General features: G+C 42.4%; 1 protein-coding gene across 7 annotated transcripts in view; it reads right to left on the reverse strand.

The window, feature by feature from the left end:
- The window catches only part of scn8aa (sodium channel, voltage gated, type VIII, alpha subunit a), a 50,707-nt gene that overhangs the window by 8,655 nt on the left and 20,039 nt on the right, over nt 1-22,013 (reverse strand). For 5 of the 7 annotated variants that reach the window (XM_030422680.1, XM_030422683.1, XM_030422685.1 and 2 more), the window contains 12 exons: nt 21,408-21,614; nt 21,044-21,325; nt 19,421-19,735; nt 17,721-17,856; nt 17,247-17,485; nt 15,370-15,543; nt 14,796-15,152; nt 14,207-14,677; nt 13,021-13,138; nt 11,362-11,516; nt 10,304-10,477; nt 4,543-4,665 (listed from right to left, as the gene is read on the reverse strand). In XM_030422680.1, the coding sequence (XP_030278540.1) occupies nt 4,543-4,665; nt 10,304-10,477; nt 11,362-11,516; nt 13,021-13,138; nt 14,207-14,677; nt 14,796-15,152; nt 15,370-15,543; nt 17,247-17,485; nt 17,721-17,856; nt 19,421-19,735; nt 21,044-21,325; nt 21,408-21,614 (2,751 nt within the window). The remainder of the gene's footprint in view (nt 1-4,542; nt 4,666-10,303; nt 10,478-11,361; nt 11,517-13,020; nt 13,139-14,206; nt 14,678-14,795; nt 15,153-15,369; nt 15,544-17,246; nt 17,486-17,720; nt 17,857-19,420; nt 19,736-21,043; nt 21,326-21,407; nt 21,615-22,013) is intronic. The other 2 variants (XM_030422687.1, XM_030422686.1) reach the window with 1 other exon arrangement.

Consider the following 22,013-nt stretch of genomic DNA (forward strand, 5'->3'; position numbering starts at 1 on the left):
TAGAATGTAACAAAGTCCCCAACTTCAGTACAATTTTGAGGTACTTATACTTTACGACTATTTAGATTTTCTGCAACTTTATATTTGTATTTTATATGAATGCAAATATTGTATTTTTACTCCACTAGACTACTTTGGTAAAAGTGAAAGTCACCCATACAAACAGTACATGTATGTTCATGCTGTCTATGGGTCGACTGATTAAAGAATTTGAATTCTGATTATTGTAAGAAAAATATATATATTGTTGATAAAATAAATAAATTTTGAAATGTGCTACTTTGGCTCTGATGCAGAATGTAATCTGCAAAGTAACTAATAACTAAAGTTATCAAATAAATGCAATGGAGTAAAATGTCAAAAGTACTGACCTTGAGTAAATGTACTTACATTCAATCACAGTCAATCACTTAAGTTTCTAGTTTCTTTGCAGACTGCATGTTGCATTAGAGCCAAGGTAACGCATCGATTTCAATAATCAGAAAAATGATGGAATTTTCACACTTGTGAGTTCATGTAATGAAGCACTTGTACAATTTACAAATTTTTTTCATGAGGTGCATATCTCAAACTTACAGACAAACACACACAGACTCACAGATACGCACACACAAACACACTGCTTCCTAGAGTTTGTTTTCTAAAGCTTTTATCTCTCTAAAGACTCACACAACTCTTAAATGTTCCCGTTATTATTCTATTTACATATATTTATAAAATACAATTAAATCTAAAATAATAATATAAACATCAAATAATAATAATTATAATAATTATAATAATAATAATAATAATAATAATAATAGCTGCATTTGACAGTGTTGTGAGAAATACAGTTTATGGTATTTCGGTAAAATAGATGTGCATTTGTTTTTATATCTTTACTTTATAAAGCTTATGATCTCAAGTGTTTGCCATACCACTATGAAGTGTCAACTCTTACCACCCCAAACCTAAGACAGTCAATATTCTTAAGCTTACTGGCCCTTTTTTTTTAATAATTATCTAAAAATATATAACATCATAGCAGTAAAATAAATATATAAATTATCAAAGTATAATAATTCCCACCACCACCCCAAAATCTAGGCCTGTCTAGCAATCCAACCTGATGTCCCGTAGATTTATCATAGCAAGTAATAAGCTCAGCACAGTGAACCGCTCACTACCAGTGTTAGGCAGGCCGACCAGCAGCTCTCAGGCAGACAGCTGAGCATGCATGTCTTCGGCAGACTCGTTTTGTGGAGCCATATTCCCTCCTCATTACAGACAGACAGGGAGGAGCTCTGGAGCAGGATTCTCTCAGCGTGTGCACGACCTTCAGTATCACATGTGGTGTACAGAGGGCTCGCTGCTAAAATATTGTGTCATCAACTGTAGGATGCCAAAAGAAAATGGCTGTAGGGTGATAGTTTTCAAATAAAATAAAAGGTCTTTCCCCCCAGAGTGTTGCCATTGCACTCACTGAGAGAATGGCTCCTTGCTCAATCTGAGATACAATTGAACCGCTTTGAAAAATTCAGTGTTTATATAAAAAAAAAAGAATAATTAGGCCATGCTGTGTGGAAAGCATTCTCAGAAAGAGGGAAAATGGCTTTCAAAAATGCATAATGTGCATCGGCAGTTATAGTACATGCGTGTTACATGGCATTGTGCAATCTCAAGAACCGCTCAAATCAATAAATAAATAAATAGAGAAATGTGTGGATAGAGAGATAGCGGCTAAAGAGATAATGGTTGAAGCTTTGCTTGCTTGTGCGTCTGACGAGCCATTCTGATAATTTCATGGTTTGCATGGGTGTCTGACAAATATCTACAGCACAGGCGGCCGTGATAAAGGTGATTGGGGTTCAGAGGTCATATCCAAAGGCCCCTTGAGGTTTAAATATTTCAGAATCTTTGTCATCTTAAACTTCAGCAGGTTCGTCAGGTAAAAGGGTGAAAAATAGGGGATTGGCTGAAACTAGGGTAAAGATGTTGTCATTCCTGTACAATGCATTGCTCAAAAAAGTAGGACCGAGGTTACAAAGCAGCATTAAGAGAAAGAGAGAGCAAAGTACAAAAGTCAGAGCAGCCCGTAATCATTGCATGTTAAGCAGTGCAATGTGTCCAATTGAAGCTGCGCTGCACTCACTCGGCGCTGTTGGATTTGCCTCTGCGATGCATCGTGCTGTAACACTCAACCAGCCGGCGACGTAAAAGTTCTCATCATTCTAACTCTCCAGAATCTCTTTCATACGGTGTCATCTCTCCATTCATGTACTTCCCTATTCATTTATTTATCGCTTTGACCTCAAATTTTCCCATTTTCAGTTCAAACAAAATGGTAACTCAATTGATGAACATAGACATCGTAGTAATAAAATTGATACAGCAGGATCAAATTCCTCTGCCTGTTTCCCTTTGCATTACTGGGCCACCCTCACCTCACTTACCACATACACCCAGTGAATGAGCTCATTCACAGGGGCATTGGTATTGGCGTTAATACACTCTATATATTAAAGAAATTGTGCCATGATTTCCAACCCCAAAAATGACATTATCTCACTGACAGGTCCATTTCCCATCCCAAAATTAAACCTATAAAATTTAAGTTAGTGAGAACATCCATATGAAGCCTATCCAGGGCCTAAAAGCATTGATGTCTGCTCATGTGCAACGGCATCACATTTTAGTCGCTGGATATTTGCTATGAATGAGACTTTTTACACGATTAATTTACAATCAATCCACCCACTAAGCCTTCTTCTCCCGCTGGTCTGTCATTTTTGGGATGTGCTAAAAAGAAAGAATTGGGGGGGGGGGGGGGGGGGGCGACACATTGTCTAGGGTTGAGAGTGTTGTCCTAACACTGTGGTGCTAGTCAATCTATAGTCTGGGCCACCACCCACCCTGACCCAGCACTCAAAAGTCAGAGTTCAACTGGGCCTGTTGTTGCCTCCCAGTTTCACTTCCTGTGGGAGTGGAAGGCAACAGGAAGCCAGGGCCTGCTGTATGCCCTAAAGTATGTGGTGCCATGACATGACAGCAGTAATGCCTTGTGTGAAATGGCAGCCTAGCATATTTGCTAAGCTTCTGCCTGCATTCCCAAAGGAAGGCACTAGAAAACTATTTAATTTAATGCAAGTGATTTTTAGAAAAAATTTGCAGTAATAATAACCTGCCACCAGAATAGACTGTTAGCAGATCAGACGGTGCTGACACTGGCAGAAGCTTCACAAATATTTTCCTCCCAAAGCCACAACACTGTGAGTGTGTGGTTTCTGTCTCAGTCCCTGATGCAGAAAAATCCTGGACAAGCAGGAGAGAGTGTGGTGACCCTCCAGCGATCCGGCCCAGCCGAACCGGGTCGAGGTGGAGTGGAGTAGTGGAGGGATAAAGGGGAAGAAGAAGAGGAGGAAAGTGGAAGGGTGGGGTGGGTGCTGCGCAGTGCAGTACATGTGGGGCTGAGGAGGAGGAGGAGTGGGAGGAGGAGGTGGTGGTGGTGGGGAAGGGGCTAAGGTGAACTAGAAGACAATGCAACAAGTCCAAGAGTAGTAACAGAGAATGAGATCAAGAGTCAGAGAGATAGAAAGGGACAGGAGGGACTACGGATGACAACAACCAGGTGCAACCTATCGCTACCACCAGTCACAGAAACGACCAATCAGTGTGTTTTAGGAAGAGACAGTCAAAGCAACCACAGGTGCAACTGAGTGGTTGTTTGCAGCCACCCTGCATGCACAGTTTTGCTGTGACTGGCTGGGCCGAGGTTTTGGTGTCCTGCAGCTCCCTGGTTCCTGCTGGTTGTTCTCGATGCCAGATGCATTGAGGGATGGTGTGAGCTGGGGAGGGCAGGGGAGGGGAGTGGAGGAGAGGGGATGGGAGGGGAGTGGAGGAGAGGGGAGGGGAGGGGAGGGGAGGGGAGGGGAGGGGGTTTATGTGAGCAGGGGTGGGCATGTGGATGGGAGGGAAGGGAGAGGAGGGGGCGGGGTCTCAATTAAAAGCAGTGGTTGAGAATCAGGCCAAATGAAGAGCTAATTGTTGATTTGGATGCTCTATGAGATGGTATGTTTGGTTAGCTTTGACCAATTCCACATTCACTTTGGCCAATCAAGAAGAAACAACGTAAGATGAAGTAATCAGAATTTCTAGGTTGTCACTTATGTGATGAGGCAGCTTTGTGAACACATATTTCTGTTGCTCTTTGGGTAAGTTTTATGATAAGTCAAATCAATTTGTATGTAGATTTTTGTTTGAAATTCAATTGAAATGCGTGTTGTTTCTGCTGGCAATACAACTTTACTGTTACTTTACTCAGTCTCCCAGCTGCATCATGACTTGTTCTTTCGCTCTAACAAAGGCATGGTACAGGATTGCGCATGGAAAGGTGACTTCTTGGCTTTCATTTCCTGGTTTTAAAAACAATCCCCCAAATATTTTTGGAGGGTTTTTTCTTTTTTTTGTCCTCTTAAGTTTGTTTTTTTAGATCAGTTCTAGCATGCTTTAAACTGTTGAATGGGCATGCGGAAGGATCAGCTGCTTAGCTTTGGATCTTACCCTCATCCCTTCAAAACGTGACAAGGCTCTGAGGGGTCTCAAGGCCCTTAGTGTCCTGAGTGATTTAATGGGCCCTAGATCGGAGTAGCCCAGCGCATTAGCTACAAGGCTGACTATAGACACCTACACAAAAACAGAGAAGCAAAAGAGGTTCCAAACTGTTAGAAGTGAGAATATTCACTAGGGAAGAGAGACGGCCCTGGCATAGGCGGAGAGTTGCTTGACATACACACATAAATCTATGCATGTATATGCATGTATAATATTGCATTTATACATGCATATACACTGAGAGAGAAGGTCAATGTTTAGTATAGGTTTTATGTGCGTAGTATTTTTAGTAGCAGTAGGCCAGAGGGATTGTTTGTCTGTTATTTTGGGGCAGTTGACGAGATGTGAAAAGTCCTTTGTACCTGCAAAGAAATTTGTGGTTGAGAGAGAAAGAGAGGAGATAGAGACATAAGACTCATATAGAGGGTAAAATTAGGCAGAAAAAGAGTGCTACATGATTTTTAGTAAAGTTACAAGCGAAGGGACTGGGGCAGAGCAGAGGAAGAGGAGTTGGGGAGGGAGGGAAGGAGAGAGGTTACCCTGTAGAAGCTGATAAAAACCCAACAGACTTGAGAGCCTTACCCTTGCCCCTCTAACATTGTCTCTCCATGTCGCTCTCGGGCTGAGGCATAAAATCCCATATAATTTAAGACAGACAAACTAACGGAACCTAAGAGAAAGAATACAAGTAAACATGTACAAGTGTGTCATTTTGCCATTTGCTTTCTCAGACATAAAAAAAATCTCACACAGCATTTAGAGTCAAATAGGAGAGCCACAGTCACATGAACCACGCACAAGAAAACAGGGATGGAGGTTAAGGGCAGATCGGATAGTGTTATTAGCACTGGATGGCACTGAAAGGACAAAAAATACACAGAGTCGAACAGAGTCGAGTTACACACGGTTAACAATAACAGCACACGACCTCAAAGAAACTGGTGCGACCCCTCTCCACGTCCGACAGCAGCCACCGAGGCATCGCTGCAGCCATAGAACACTTCATAGTGTGTTATTAATTATTAAAAACACTTTAATTGATTTGCTAAACTGTACACGCGGCCATTCACAGCAGCACTGTTAATGTACAGAACTCTTATTACTGTATTAAATCAATGTAAATTTAGGCCTGTGTTATGGTTTGTCAGTCTACTTTGGCTCTGGGCCATGTAGCTAATCGAAGCTGAACACATATACAGTGTTGCATTGTTAACAAAAGAGGAAATGGACAATGTGGAGTGCGGTCAATATGCTGCACTAATGTTCTTTGAGGGGTGATGAGAAGTGCAGAATGACTCCTTGATGAAGTCACTTCAAGTGTGCAAAGACGGCCATTTCAGGCTGTCTCTGTGTGCTGCACAGGGAAGCGTTTCTTTGGCTGAAGACAGATTATTCTAGATGCAAAATGCAGGAGTGGGCAGAAGAAAAAATTAGAATGAGGGTGGATGTCTTTTAAATTCAGTCAAATAGAGAGAAATCTGTTTGGGATTGTATCCTCCAAAAGTATTTTCATATTTTCCAAACTGCAATTTTCCCGGTCTGGTTGCTGAAGGTACTGAAACAGGAGAAGTACCAGTTCCTTACAAATAAGGAAAAAATATCAACAGTGAACACATGTGAAAGCACCTCCAACCAGCCACCGACACCAACCGGTCAAACTCACCGCAAGAAGTACACAACATCCAAAGCTTACCAAAGTCACGGAGGGAGGTTTGTAACAGGCAAAATCTTCATTTTGACTGATGCCATCATCAACTTAGATTACAGAAGAACATCTTCACAACCATTTGAGGGTGGGATGCATTACATTAACTATGATTAAGAACAGCAGAAAAGGTGGCAGCAGGCTACAGACTTCTTAATGTATGTGTGAATGTTGGCTCGTGTTCAAACATCAGGGCCTGTATTTATATTTACTCTGTGGCACAACGCCCCGAATGAAATCAATAACCTGGCCTCTTGGATAAGTCAGCAGCTGTTCTAGTGGGCAGACAGTAAAATAAAGATTTTGCCTTGATCTACACTACAGTGTTTGGGGTAATTGTCACCTTCAGCCTGACCCCTTGGAGAGCCCCCCTTTGGGGTGCCTGGCCTCTGGCCCCCCTGCTGGGCCAGCTGTGTGGTAGTGACCTCAGCGCCTCAACGTCCTTCTCACAGAGCTCTGCAAGGCAAGGCCAATGACATCTGGGGCTGTGATCCCATGATGACGACAGCACAAACCAAACAGAAATAAAACAAACTAAAAGCAAAGGGAAAAACACAACAAAACAATGATAATAACCTGAGTAAAAAAGAAAAATGAATGGAATATGACACCTATGATTCTCACACTTACACACCTCTGTGTCACTACTGAACAAGAAACTGTTTACGCTAGCTATTATGTCATTTTGAAGAGCTGATATAGGAGTGATGCAGTTTATTTCTTAAGTCACTTTACATTTCTCGCCACATTTCTAAGTCAATACATGATAAAAAACAAAAACATCCTCATAATGAAAACCAGGAAGACACAAATCAAATGGGTAACAGAAAGATACAGTAACACAAGGGAAATGAGGAGGTACACACTCACACTCAAGAGAAAAATACAGGCCGGTTTAATGATGGTGCCCCCCCATCGTCTGAGTCCATGGCAAAAAGGTTTCACCCCACAACACAGGACAGCAGAGGCACAGCCAGGTGACAACACACAACCAAGACTCATCAAGCACAAGTCTCTCTTTTTTTTTTTGGAGGGGGAGCGCTAGTGAAGACCAAACTTACCGCCGGCCGCCTGTCACCCACCATCATTACATCTCAGCACAATATCACCACATTCCTGAGGTTACACTTTCAAGAAGGGATGAAAGGAGGAGGACCGGGAAAGAGGGGACGAGGAGGGATGTCACTCTTTGTGACGTGGTCACAACTTGGGAAAACGTTGCGCCCTGCACTGTCCCAAGTGTTGGGCTTGACAACGCACCTACAGGGAGGGAGGCTACAATGGCAGTAACCAGAATCAGTACAGTGTGTGTGATTATGATTGATAGGATGATAGGAGCTCTATGTGTATATGTGACAACCTTGAGACTATGGTTCCAAAAAAGATGAAATCTTAAGCAAGTATGTTCATATTTACGTGTAATTTTTACCTTAATGTTTTTATAAGTGCATGAATAGAGAACTTACGATTTAAAGGAGACATATTGTGCTCAGCTTCAGGTTCATAATAGTTACTCCTAGAATAGGTTTACATGCTTTAATGCATAACCTCAGTTCTCTCATAATGTCTGGGGATACAACGCTGTATTATTCCTCTGTCTGAAACGATCTCTTTTAGCCCCCCCCCCAAATACCCAGTCCCTTCTGATTGGTCAGCAAACACATGGCTGAGCCAGCACCACAAACAACAACTATGCAGCTATGCTATGCTATGCTAAATGAATTCCTACGTGCCAAACTAGCTGCTAGGCATAAATTATGCAAATGTGTGACATGATGACATAGTGTGATGTCACAGAATTGGGACTACTGATGAGGTGTTTCAGGAGTAGTGTTTTTTGTGGGAGAGAGGAACTTATGTTCTGTTTTTTCACTTTCAAGATCTTTTACATGCACATAAACCTACGTAACACACTGAAGGGAAGGAAAAAAAGCATAATATTTCTCCTTTAAAAAATTAAGCGTACCTTATTTACGGTGTGTAATGTAACGTAATGTAAATGTCTGTTTGCTGCATGGGGTCGGGGTCACAGGAGTTTATAATGAATCAACATGGCAACCTCTGGCCATTGATAGGAGTCCATTCACAGGTATTGGCTGAGGTGTTGGACACTGCGGAGAGGTGGTTAGTTCAAGGGAAAGTCAGAAGTCAGGGAAATTCGTATTCAATCCATGCTGCCACTCACTGCAGATTACTCCTTGTAGAAAAGTACACATTGGAATCCCTCAACGACATCTAAACAACCTCACAATCTGAGGTAATGTCGTCTTAAAAACAGATCAACGATAATCAAGGTACTGTGTGTAACTTCCAGTGTTGGGCAAGTTACTTTCAAAATGCAACATATTATACTTAACTTAATAATTTTTTTTTTGGCCTTTTTATGGCTTTTATTGAAAGTACAGCTGAAGATGTGACAGGAAACAGGGGGAGAGAGAGGGGGAGTGACACGCAGCAAAGGGACCCGGGCCGGAAGTCGAACCCAGGTCCGCTGCACATGGGACGCATGCTCTACCAACTGAGCTAAACGGCGCGCCATACTTCACCTAATTTTAAAGTAATACATTACGTTACAATATTATTGTCTGTCTATGTGTACGAGTAATATAGTACTTGTTACACTCCCTTTTAGTTACTTTCAACCAAATGCCCAAATAACCTACATAGAACAATTAAATAGCCTTTATCTTTTGGATTAAATTAATAGCCTTGGATAAAGGGATAAGCAGGCAGACAAAGGATCAAAGTCTGATATATTATGACATAGGAATACATATTTTTTAATGCAGGCTTAGTCATATGAAACACAACAGACCTACACCTTCTATAATGTTGCCTATAATGACGCCTCCCCCTGAGTGCGCTCTGAGGATTAGGCTTCATCATTAGGCCTACGAAACAGAGACTGAACAAAGAACTTATAGGTTCAGCTATATCAAACACACGCATAGCCTATATCAATACGATCATTGCTTCACTATGTTCGTTAACACGGATTGTAAGGTGTTACATGACATAACTGTAGATATGTATTACTGAATTATCATTAGTAATGCGTTATATCACTCCATTACCGCTAAAAGAAATATATTACTGTTACGCTTTATTTTTGTTACTTTTGTAACTTTCAACCCAACACCGGTCACTACCAAAAAATGGATTGAAGAATTTTCCCTGTTCTGGTCTTTCAGACTTGACTTTACACAAGGAGCAGAGAAGTACACAGAGAGAGAGGACAAAGGCACATATCAAACACCTTACAGGTCAGAGACACAGGCAGAGACAGTTTTACAGAGACACTTCTTTGACATTGCTCTGAACATGACTTGGATATGATTGTAATCAATTAGCTTTGGTCGTCCATCAGCTGGTTCTAACTTGTTTTAAATTTGAATAGTTTCTTCAAATCTTGTCTGTAAAACAAACAAACATTGATACAGACGATTTCTTGCTTGTGTTTCAATTCACAAAGCAGGTAAATGTTGTACATATTCAAGCATCTCAGAGTGATAAACCAAGTAAAACATAGGGATTGTTGCTTGATGGAGTTGTAAAAGGTGACTCTGGCATGTGTGGACAGACTGAAATACAGTCTTGTAAAACACTGTCCTTACCGTGGGAGTTAATTCTATAAAAAGGCTCCTTTCTTGTATCGACATGCCCTTTCACCTAATGCATCCCATGAAGCAGATATACAATTAATAACCTGACCTTTTCAACCTAACCACACCCAACAGGCAACACTAAAATAGAGTTATAAAATATCATATCCTCTATCTGTGTAGTTTATGAAATGTGTATGATGTGGTTCATAACAATCTAATAAATCTTAAGAGAAATTATTACTTTTCAGAGTTAAAACAGCATAAATTAGCTCTGCTGTTTAAATGCCTGTGTGCATCTTTGTACCAGGGTGTTGCTGTTGGACCAGGGTGTGGTTGAGGAGTATGTTAACGTCTCTTCTAGTCAACCACACACGACAGAGTAAACAAGAGCTGGACTTACATCCACAATGAAGAAGTCCAGCCAACACCAGGCGTTGGTGAAATACTTGACGAAACCGTAGGCGACCCATTTCAGCAACATCTCCAGGATGAAGATGTAGGTGAAAACTCTGTCGGCATACTCCAAAATGATCCGGACGGTCTTTCTCTGCTCGATGTACACATCCTCAAAGGCCTGTGGAGAGAAATACACATCAGCCAGGGCGAAAAACCGCAAGAGAAATATTACACCTCATGATTTATGATTCTACTAATGGAATTGTGTACAGCAGTACAACCCGCTCATTGCTGATCACTAACATTGATTTCCAAGTAAAAAAAATATATTTGGCATGAAATATTTCAAGTAACTTCATGGGGAATGGCGATTTACAGCATTCTTTGCTCTTATTTTAGTTGCATTTGACACGCTTGAGAACAAGACTGTACTCCATCTCCAGAAATAGATCCTCTGTTTGATGAATGGTACAATCCATTAATCTCAGGCAAGCCTGGCCCCTCCCCCAACCCAGCAGCTCTGGGAGTGAGCAACCAAACTGATCGACTTGTTTCACACTGTAGACACGTGCGGGTCCCTTTGAAAGCTCATTTTCGGATTCATACATTCATTTGATACATCTACTAGATAATGTTTATAAGCTTTAATGTTCATGAAACACATTATTTTTTCTCCTCCTGTCCATTGCTACAGCACCTCTATTTACCTGCTATCTGTCAGTCTGTCTCTGTTTTGCTGATTTTTTTGCACCCCTGGCTTGCTGGGGGTGTGGCAGTCCTGACAGCTCATTTAATCAAATGAGCCGAAATTGTTTTTTGTAATTAAAAAAGACACAAGAATCTCACTTTCTACAATAAGGGACCTTTAATTACTACCAATACCTTTATCTTTTTTTGAAATGTTATCCACTTTGGATTTTTTCTGATAAGAAAATGTTTGTTCCAGTTAAAGGTTAATTGTGTTCAGATCAAAGGTTTGAAGATGTTTTAAAGGTTTGATGTAACTGCACAGTCTTTTTCTGAGGTGACAGAGGATGCAGATGCTAACGTGGGCCTCCTTACCAGGGCACCGCTGCTGAGGAGGATCATGAAGATGATGAGGGTCTCAAACCAGTTGTGTTCCACAATCAGGTAGCAGGTTTTTCTCAGGAACCACCAATACTTCCCCCAGCCCGCATTGATGGGGACATCACAGCACTTATACTTGGCAACACAACCTGAGGACACACAGGAGGAAACATGAGATTGGACATCGCTTGATATGGTGAGATACGTATGGCAGATTGTCAAAATCGTCTTTTAATAAATGTTTTTTTGAGAATTTTTATATATTTTTTCTGCTTGCAGAGTGCACAGCTTCCTTACAGGAGATCTACAGATATCGATATACAGATATACAGACACCTAAATTTGATACTTTTTAAAACCTCTGAATAATTTTCAATCAAATTTAAGAGTAAGTTTTTGGTCAAATCGTTCTTTTCTTATTCTTATTCTTTGTAAGTACAAAGATGAGAAGTTTAAATGCGGTTGCATGCAGAGGTCGGTGTTATGTAGGAATATGGTTATTAGAGTGAGTGAGATCTATCTACTTTTGCTGATAAAATAAAAAAAGGAATGTTCATCAGTAGGTTTATAACACGATTTGTTCCATTAGGAATGAGCTTGAATCATTTTGACAAAACGAAATAAAAAATTGGATCAATTAAATAAGGGTAAATGTCTGTGGACCTAAGTAAGACCTCACAAGACTCACAGACTTGTAAGGACTAATATATATGAAACTGAATGTAAAACCTTTTAAGTCTTATTAAGGACCTCCAGACTCCCTGTTTTATACATCTGCGTGCATTTTAAAGTCTGAATCAAACATCTCTTCAGTGAAGAACCACAGTGCACCCTCTCCAATGCTGGGGGTCAATTTATTTTCTTGACAATTTTTCAAGCAAAGACTTTGCCTGCAAAATCCTAAAAAAATATCTTTACAGTTTGAAAAAAAAAAAAAAAAAAATGCCTGTTTGTATTCAGTTGGACCTCGTCGGGTTGCAAAATCCCAGTGACATACTACCTCTTAACTATATGCAGATATATATAAATCCACGTTTGTCATTACAGAAGCAGGAAAACCACCCTTTGGTCTTATTATCTCAATATCAAACAATATATTAACAATTATGTTTAAAGTTTTTTGTTGATGTGTATCGGTGTAAGGATCAAAGGATCATAGATAGGTTACACTATTGAAGCTTAATTGGCGAAGTTTCAGGAGCAGGACCACACCTCAACAGCGCCTACTTCCGCATTTCTATAAATAACCACCTGACCCTCTCCTCTGCTTCGCTCTCGTATTCTGCACCCCTCCCCCCCACCCCATTCATCTCTCCCTGTTTCTTCTTTCTCTCCTCTCCTTCGTAGATCCATGAGGGGGTCCGTCGCTACCCGGGAGCGGCGGCGGATTCTCTACAAGAATCCCCACAACGCACTCGAAGAACTCAAAAGAACCAAGATCTTCGACACTTCGTTTTCCTTTGTCACTAATAAATCCTTAAACGCATCTCGTTGACGGTGTGGTCCTTGCTAGTGAAATAGTCTTCATGGGTGAGTGATCCTTCATAATGAAACTGTCCTTCAACCCGCCACCCTATCATTCTCCACTTAGCCCAGGGGAGTCTCTGTGCTGTGGAGTGGACGTAATGGGTGCGATGGGAGCAGGGGTCTTACCATCTGTCCAACACGCCTCTGGTTCCATGTATTCCTCCACCGTCTCCACCACAACCACCTCTTCCACATCTGGCTTGATGTCGATCGTGCTTCCCTCTGATGAACTGGTGTCATCCAGCTACACAGACACACATAGATGAACAGACAAACACAGACACAAACACAAAGTTTCAGTGGTTCAGAGACATTTCACTTCCCGTCGAATAGCTAAACAATCTCTGATTATGGAGCTGAACTCATAAAGTTTCTGGATCCTGTCAGGAAATGTGCAATTCATGTTATTACCAAATTGTCTTGGCTCTATCGTTATAAAATGAAAAGAATTTGAGTGCTCTTTGATCACAGAGGGTTTTTTCCCAGATTGAGATGGACACCATAACAATCCGGAACATCATATATCATCCACATGAACACTGGAATGGAATATCAAATGGCAGATCATCTGCTTTGAAAGTCTTATAAATGCATTTCGTCCAGAAACACAAACCAGCAGATATCCATTTCATCTACACTGCCTGCCTGCTTCAGCCACTCTAGATGACTCGATTGAGTAATGGGGAAATATTAGTGTCCGAACAGAGCAGAGTAGGCATCCACACCCTTCTCAGGATGGTTTTACTTTCCTGATTGCAGAAATAGCACACAGAGCAGCTGAGGATTAGAAAAACAACAACACATGGAGCATTTTGATATTTACATCTGTATATTCCATAAATCTAATTTTTGAAGGGCTTGGAAAACAATGGTTTATTGTTATGAATGCTGCTGATTCCAGTCTGTTCCCAGCAAAAATTAGTTGGACTGTGATGTTGAGTCTTTGGCCAAAAACTGTCCCTGTCCACCGCCAATACTTTCATTTGGTTATGAGACAGATGGCCAGATGGTGACGTTTTCACGTCCAATAAAAGACCATAATGGCCCTCTTTTACAGACAATCAAGTATTGATCGTGTCATTGCATGTATGTTTCTCAAAAATGTATTCGGTTTTTAAATGGTTGGGATCATACATCCCAACAACTTCCATTTTGGAACTATTTTTGAACCACACTTGGACTTCTTGATTGGACATTGAAACAACAGTCATATGTCTCAATGTTTGCTGGGTTTTTTGTCATGTCCTGCCTGATTACTGATGTGATAAACTATTAAAGGTGGATCATATAAACATGCTCTCCTCTCACTGACCTCTTTGCTGTTCTCATTCTCCGACTCGCTGCTGAAGTCCTCCGTGTTGAGGTTCTCAAAGTCAGACTCTCCCACAGCTATGGGCACGCAGACGGTCAGGTTGGGATTGTGGATGAACGACATGTGGTCCTCATCGATCACATACTTGCCCACGCTGCTGCCGATACCGCTGGTTGTGCCGTTACCATTCTTGGCATAGTCCAGGTCACGGTTGATGTCCACCCCGGTGTGGTTAGCAATGCAATTCAGCTTGTCGATCATGTCATCCAAAGGCTTCTGCTCGTCCTCCATCGGTGGTTTCTTTAGAAGACTGGCCATCAGTATCCTTACCTTCGCTTTTATCCATGCGATACCAATCTTGATGCGCCTGACGGAAATCTGCAGGTTGTTGGGTTCGCCGTCGTCATCTGTCGCAGCTAAATTGTCAGCACTGAATGAGCTCAGCAGCAAGGCAAGGAACAGGTTCAACACCTTGTGGACACATAACAAGAAATCAGTATGTCAAGTGCTAATTTCTGTCTGACCACATTATAATTCTTTAAAGATGGCTTAGAGAGCCAACAAGACAGCTGTTTGTCTGGATACTCACCACCAGGTTGCCGATGACCATGACCATCATGAAGACAATAAGGCACATGCCCTGCCCCGCCACCTCCATGCAGTCCCACATGGTTTCAATCCACTCGCCACACAACACCCGGAAAACGATCAGGAAGGAGTGGAAGAAGTCATTCATGTGCCAGCGGGGAAGCTCACAGTCAGCAGCGATTTTACACACACAGTCTTTGTAGCTCTTGCCAAATAGCTGCATGCCCACCACAGCAAAGATGAAGACGATGATGGCCAGCACCAGAGTCAAGTTCCCTAAGGCTCCCACTGAGTTACCAATGATCTTGATCAGCATGTTGAGGGTCGGCCATGACTTGGCCAGCTTGAACACTCTCAGCTGAAAAGGGGTGGATGGGAAAAGGAGAAGGGACATGATTCAGTCACAACATTTGAGCTTTTAGTGAAGTTACAACTGTATAAACATACAGGTATGTTGTCTGGATGAACATACAGTGAACAAAGTAAACTGTAAAATGTGCGTATTCTTATTGCTAAAATGTTAATGCCACATGCCTTTTCCATTTTGGTTTTTGTTAGGAGATAAAATGAATTACCAATCGGAATGACCGCAACACAGACAGGCCTTCGACGTCCGCCAGAGCCAACTCTACTAAACTCAGCGTCACAATGAAACCGTCAAAACAGTTCCAGGCCTCCTGGAAGTAGTAGTACGGATCCATAGCCACCAGCTTGAAAAGCATCTCTCCTGCGAAGATCCCCGTGAACACCTGGCAGGTAGGAAAGAGAAAAGATTTAAACAAATAGATTTGGCTCACACCATGATTCACAAGACACATGAGAATGTGAAGCATGATGAGTGGTGAGGTTTATATTTGTTCTGATCACTGATTGTATATAAAGGTGGACAACATAACAGCTACCCAACAGTATAGCCAAAACATCTCGATCTCCCCCTGTTGGGTGGCTGCAGAATAGGTCATAAACCCTGCCCCCTCCAGTACACATCAAATATATTTTTATCAAAGAGATTTTTAGTCCCTTTAGGTAGTCTTTATCACACTGATATATGTTCAAGTGGTCAATATCAGCCTTGAAAGCATCAAGCTTTCAAGGCAAGCAAAGATGAGTGCGGCGACAACTAAGTAGTCATTGGTCGGAATGTCAGCTTGTGTGATCTCATTGCAAGATGGTTTCTAGTTTTTTCTGACAGGTACGAAACTGTGGTTCCACGCCTGATAACTGCTACGCAGACCCTAACTCAACATGACGTCACCAGCAACAAGATGGTAGATATATATCCTGACATATCCAGAATGATTTGGCTTCAATTTCTGTACAGTGGGAGCAAGTGGAAATATGTCGTCCATCTTTATATACAGTCAATGACTATGACTTTACACTTAAGAAAAATTAATAACATTATAGTATCCTTCTAGTGACGGAATATTAATGGACTACCTGTGTGTGTGTGTGTGTGTGTGTGTGTGTGTGTGTGTGTGTGTGTGTGTGTGTGTGTATGTGTGTGTGTTTGTGTGCACCAGCTGTTCTATAGTCACTAAAGATGAAATGGCACTTCTGTGGTGTGGCCCCGTAACAGCTCTAATAAATTACTGAGGGTTATCCTCAATCATAGACCCACATAATGAATAAATGCACAGTGTAAGTACGTGTATGGGTGTGCATGTGTGTGTGTTGTTTCTGAGTGTATGTGTAAGACGATGACTCATATTGAATCAAGGTGACCGGTTGGCTTTCACTGGTAAATTATTCTGGAGCAGAAGTGGTAAATAACATCCCTGTGCTGTTTCAATTGTTAATTTATACCTGTCTATGTTTATGTAGGCAATCACACACACACACACACACACACGCACACAAACATGCACACACACACGCACACACACACACACACACACACACACACACACACACACGCACGCACACACACACACACACACACACACACACACACACACACACAAAACTAATCTAATTTTCTAAGTTTCCAAATGTGTAAAGTAAAAACAACCCTCATGGTGCGAGATTTAACTCAGTTTCCCTAAAAACCCTCGTGAAAATGGCCAGGTTGAGTTATCCAGGTCGTGATTGAGGCACCATTTTAGAGCACCTCATCGATCAGGCTCCATGAAATATTAATACAGGCCTTCCACCAGTCAGCCAACCAGCAGAGAGGTAGGCTGGTCCCACTGAAGCACACAGCAGCCACACTTAACCAGAGGAGAGAAGGAGAGATGGAAGGAGAAGACAGGAAACGTGTGTGTGAAGAAACACGTGGACACAAGACAGCAGCAGGGGAGGGGCAGGGATGAGAATGTGTTTTCTTTTTAATCGGCGATGAAAGGGCTGCCAATTACGATCCTAAAAATAACACCTCTGCAAGGAAGAAGTAGAGGAGATTTAAAACCTGCGAATCAGATAAAAATAAAAGAACAAACAGGTTGCCACTCACCAGATTGCCTACAGACAGCATGTCTTCAAAGTCCGGGGTCATGGGGTAGTGCTCCATGGCCATGAAGAGGGTGTTCAGGACAATACAGATGGTGATGGCTAAGTCCACGAAGGGATCCATGACAATCAGGTTCACAATTTCCTTGATCTTAATCCAGTTGGGGGAGCACTCCCAGATCAGGAATGTGTTAGAAAACTTATACCAGCATGGCGGACACTTGCGCTGAGACTCCTCCAGTTCTGAAGACATAGCGCGGATCACACATTAAAAATCAAACATACGTGCGTGCTCGAGCATACCGCATGCAAATGGTATCAAATGATAGCAAAAAACTGTATGCATTGTATGTATCTGGTACTGTTGGATATGCAAAGCAGATAAGCAGGAAATTCATGTCAAACTAATCAATGAGAGCAGCCCTAGTTAAAGAATAATGAGAGAGCAGGTTAAATAGCTGGGTTAAAGTGGCAGTACCCTCCACTAGTGTGTTGGTAATGACGCTCATGACACTGTTGGCCCGCTCTTTCCGCCCAAAGGAGGTATTGAGCTGGTCCACAGACACCATCAGGGAGCCCGACAGCTTCTTCTTCACCTCAACCTCAGTAGTCGGCTGTCAGGAGGAGAGGAAGAATCAAGCACCCATGGAGAGGACATGAACACCATCCCACATCACCACCGGTGGCCGGCGGAGGGAAGTGCACAACAGCATTTGGCAGGAAAAAGTAGTTGAGGGTCAGATGTTTTTGAAGGGGAGTGGGGACAGGGGCATTTCTTTTTCATTCTTCACTATCTAAATGCTGGTTTCAGGAAGATGTGTGTACGCTGTAAATGCATGCAGGTCTCAGCCAAAGTGGGAGCAGTGGTCTAGGGCTACTTGACCTAATTGTGTTTGAATGTAATTAGCTCATCCCGATTAAATAATAAATGGATTGTGAGTGAGCTATTGTGCGAGGAGAACTGCTTCTGCATGAATGCATTTTCAGTCCTGTCATGCAATAATGGAGGCTTTGCTGCCATTGCAATATAATCATTAGGTTATTTTACAAAGATGTCTCCCAAATCTGGCCATTTTTTAAATGTTACTCACAAATTTGGCGCTATTGTATCTTCCTAGTTTGAAACCATACACTTATATTGCAACCATCAAGTCAAGAGCATTGTAAAGAGATCATATGGAGGCAGGTAGTTCAGATCCATCCAGTTGTCATGCACGAGCATGCTCCAAGTCAAAGAAGGAGAGGAAATTACAGACACCATAGCCATTGCTCTACTTTTCTACGTCATGCTTGTTTTTAATTTAGGGTTTTTAAATCTACCATGCTAACTAGAATGAGACACAACTAATCCACTAACTCTGACCAGGGAGAGTTTGGAAAACAGAAAAGGTAAAGACAGACAAGGACAGCAGCCCTCCTTTTAGTCTTAAATTGTATTACTTAAGGCCTGATAGGATGGTGTGTGTTACTTGTGTATCTGCTCTGGGATATTAAGAGTGTCTTTGGGAAGCAGATATAATTGTCTGTGGCTCTACAGTGCTGGTCCCCTCTGTTTCCTCCGCCTCCTACTGTAGATCTACCCACACAGGCTAGCAGAGGACCTGGATGCCTGGAGGAGGAACACATCAACACACTGGAGCACGTTAACTCATCATTAAATGCTGTTTGTTAACAAAATAAAAATTGTGTTTCATTACTAAAATGTGTTAAACAGGAACTTGGTGACATTGCACACATGAAGTTGTGTATTAAATATTAATCAGGCTTTGATACATGTGCCAAAATATGTTTGATTGGTGCCTGTATGATAGTGTGAGTACAGTATGGTGCGTGTATGGGTAAATAATTTGATATGAACATTCAAAACATTGACATTCATCGTTCAAATCAAACAACAAAATTGCCTGGAAGTCATTGATAGACCCAGTTCCACTAACCTATCAAATCCAGGGTTGGCTATAGTATTTTCACCATAATTTTTTTTTTCTCCATCCTTTGCCTACTGTCGGAGGGCAGCATACACTGCAGGGGCTGGGGGAGGGGAGGCGCGAGCGCTTAGCCAAGAGATACATACGGACTTGCAAAGATGACAGAGTAGAGGAAAGAGAGCAAGAAAGAAAAGAAACGGACGAGAGGGGGGGGCCATGCCTAGATAGGTCTACTCATTGACTTCCTTACACTGTCGTCAGTAGCTGCCTTATCTATTTTCACCTCAGGCAGAAGGCGTCCACCAGGCCCAGGGCCGATGAGTGACACCACGCCGTTGCAATCCACCGTGCTGTTCCTCTTGCCGTGGAAGCCGCTGTAGCTGCTCCTCCGATACGGGCTGAACAGGGAGCCCCGACGCTCCTCACACTCCTCCACCGTGCTGTGCTCGTCGTCCGCGAATTCGTTCTCCGAGCCCACGTCCTTGCTGCGGCCCTTGAAGCTGAAGATGCTGCTCTTGCTGTTGTGGCGGGACAGGAAAGGTGAGCCGGGTATGCTGAGGAGGGACTGGAGGTAGAAGAAGCGTGTGGAGAGGTGACATTTGCTGTAGTCCAAGGTGTTTCTGAATTACAGTTGATTGCACCATCAATTCTTTCATTTTTAAGGCATTTGTCATCAGTTCTGGAGGTCATGATGAAAGGCAACATCTGTGGGGTGTGGGAAATTCATTGCAAACAAGAAGCTCCTCCCTTAGGACACATTTTCTGCTGGAGCAATCATGTGACTTATTAAACAAGGCGGAAATACATAATTAGGTCAGTGATATGCTTCACTGTCAAGGTCACACATACACAGGACAGAGACACGGGCAGCTGAAACAACATGTAGAGGCACCAATGAGTCATGACAACATCAATCTGCTGCGAGTATTGATCCGAATATTACCATCGTAGCTGCACACAGAGGACGCCAGCCTTACTTTTACACACAACAAATATCTACCTGTGCTGATGGTGAATGTAAAGTAAAAAAAACTGCGAGTGAGAACCAGCAGTGCCTGAGTAAGGCCTAAACAAAGCTGCAGGATCGTTCCCTTTGAAACATTGATGTAATTGCCGTGAATAATTCAGAGCCTGGACGTGTGTTTCTATACCTCTGGCCACTATATGCTCCTCTCTATGTGAGCTCGTGCCACACCACACTGTACGACTGCAGCACTCTCAATGTCTAAATCTGAAGTCATCCAAACCCAAGTCGAAACAATATGAACAGAAACTTTCCTGCAGCTGGATTATTCACTGACATCTATATTCTATTCATAGAGATATTAATAAAATCATCTCTTGTTGCTCCTGTGGTCTCTGTTTTCACACTAACGATCATCACCTAACCTCAAGAAAAATCATGTGTTTTCCTACTCTTGACATGCAGATACTTTGACGTTTACATGCTGGTGTTTTGTCTGAGGAATTTCTGCGACCAACCGGGTACAATGAAGGTAGATAGAGTTTCATGTGTGGTGCGCAAAGCATTCAGAACTTGCACTGAATAACAATGTGTATTCTGTAGAATATGTGCCAGTGACTCAGGACAATCAATAAACCTCGCTGTTTACATTGACAAAACTGAATCAGAGGCAGAAATCTGTAGGCAAAACACTACAGGTGGATAAGGTGGAAAAAAAAGGTTTTAAAGACTAAACTAATAGATATCACCAAGAAACTTGGTACCCAGTTAATTACTTATATCAACACAATTAATTATTTGTGTTCTGATATTTTATGTTTTACGAAGTTCATCAAATTAAATTTGACTAATTTCCATTCATTTCTAGAACATAAATCTCAACATTGGATGAGATGTTATCCTCCTCACCTGGTTCATAATGGAAGACTTTCGACCCAGGCGATTATCTGGGAACCGGAAGCGGCTCCTCTTGCTGCCGTCGTCCGACTCTGACTTGACAAACTTTTCACTGTCTCCTTTTTCCTTCTCTTGCTCTTTCTGCCGCCATTTCTTCTTGCGATTGCGCCGCTCTTTGGCGCTCTTGGAGCTGAGCTTTGACATCTCGGAGGAACTGCACGACAGACGCCCTCCTCCGTCGTCCTCCACCGCGTCCTCCGACACCGTGCCAGCAGATGTTGCCATCGCAGCAGCCTGCAAAGATGCATGAAGTCAGCACAATAATATAGCATGACTTGGAGATTATTTTGGTGCTCTGTCTTGTAGAGGGGTTAACCTGAGCATCTTCCTGCTGTTTCTTGAGCTGATCCAGCATGGCCTTGAATTCCTCCTCCTTCTGCAGGGCCTCTTCCATGGTGGCTTGATTCTGCTCCTCGTAGGCCATGGCTACCACAGCCAAGATCAGATTCACCAGGTAGAAGGAACCCACGAAGATCACCAACACAAAGAAGATCATGTAGGTCTTCCCTGCAGCTCTCAGGGTCTGTTGGGCGGTAGGGTGAGAGAGGATGGGGTAAGGGAAGAGACACTCATGACATCGAATACATAACCCCAACCCCCCGAGTCACGCTGCGCAACAGCCTCGCTGCTCATCTCTCACCATGACTCGTCAGAAATAAATAAAGTCAGCTGCCGGTGGGGAAAAGAGAGCAGGCAGAATGGCCTGATTGGGAATTTCTAGGCGCAAAAGCGGACACAGCATGAACGTTTGTGGTTCCCTCTGGACCGTAGACTCCAACAAACATAGCAATAACACCTACATTTAAAATGTCAGTTTGTGGACATATATGCTGAAATTAGCTCTACAGACATCTCATACACTGATGAACTGATACAAAACCATATGCCCTTGGTCTGCACAGGAAGAATCTAACATCCTGTG

Source organism: Sparus aurata, chromosome 7 (assembly GCF_900880675.1).
Source record: "Sparus aurata chromosome 7, fSpaAur1.1, whole genome shotgun sequence".
Classification (NCBI taxonomy): Eukaryota; Metazoa; Chordata; class Actinopteri; order Spariformes; family Sparidae; genus Sparus; species Sparus aurata.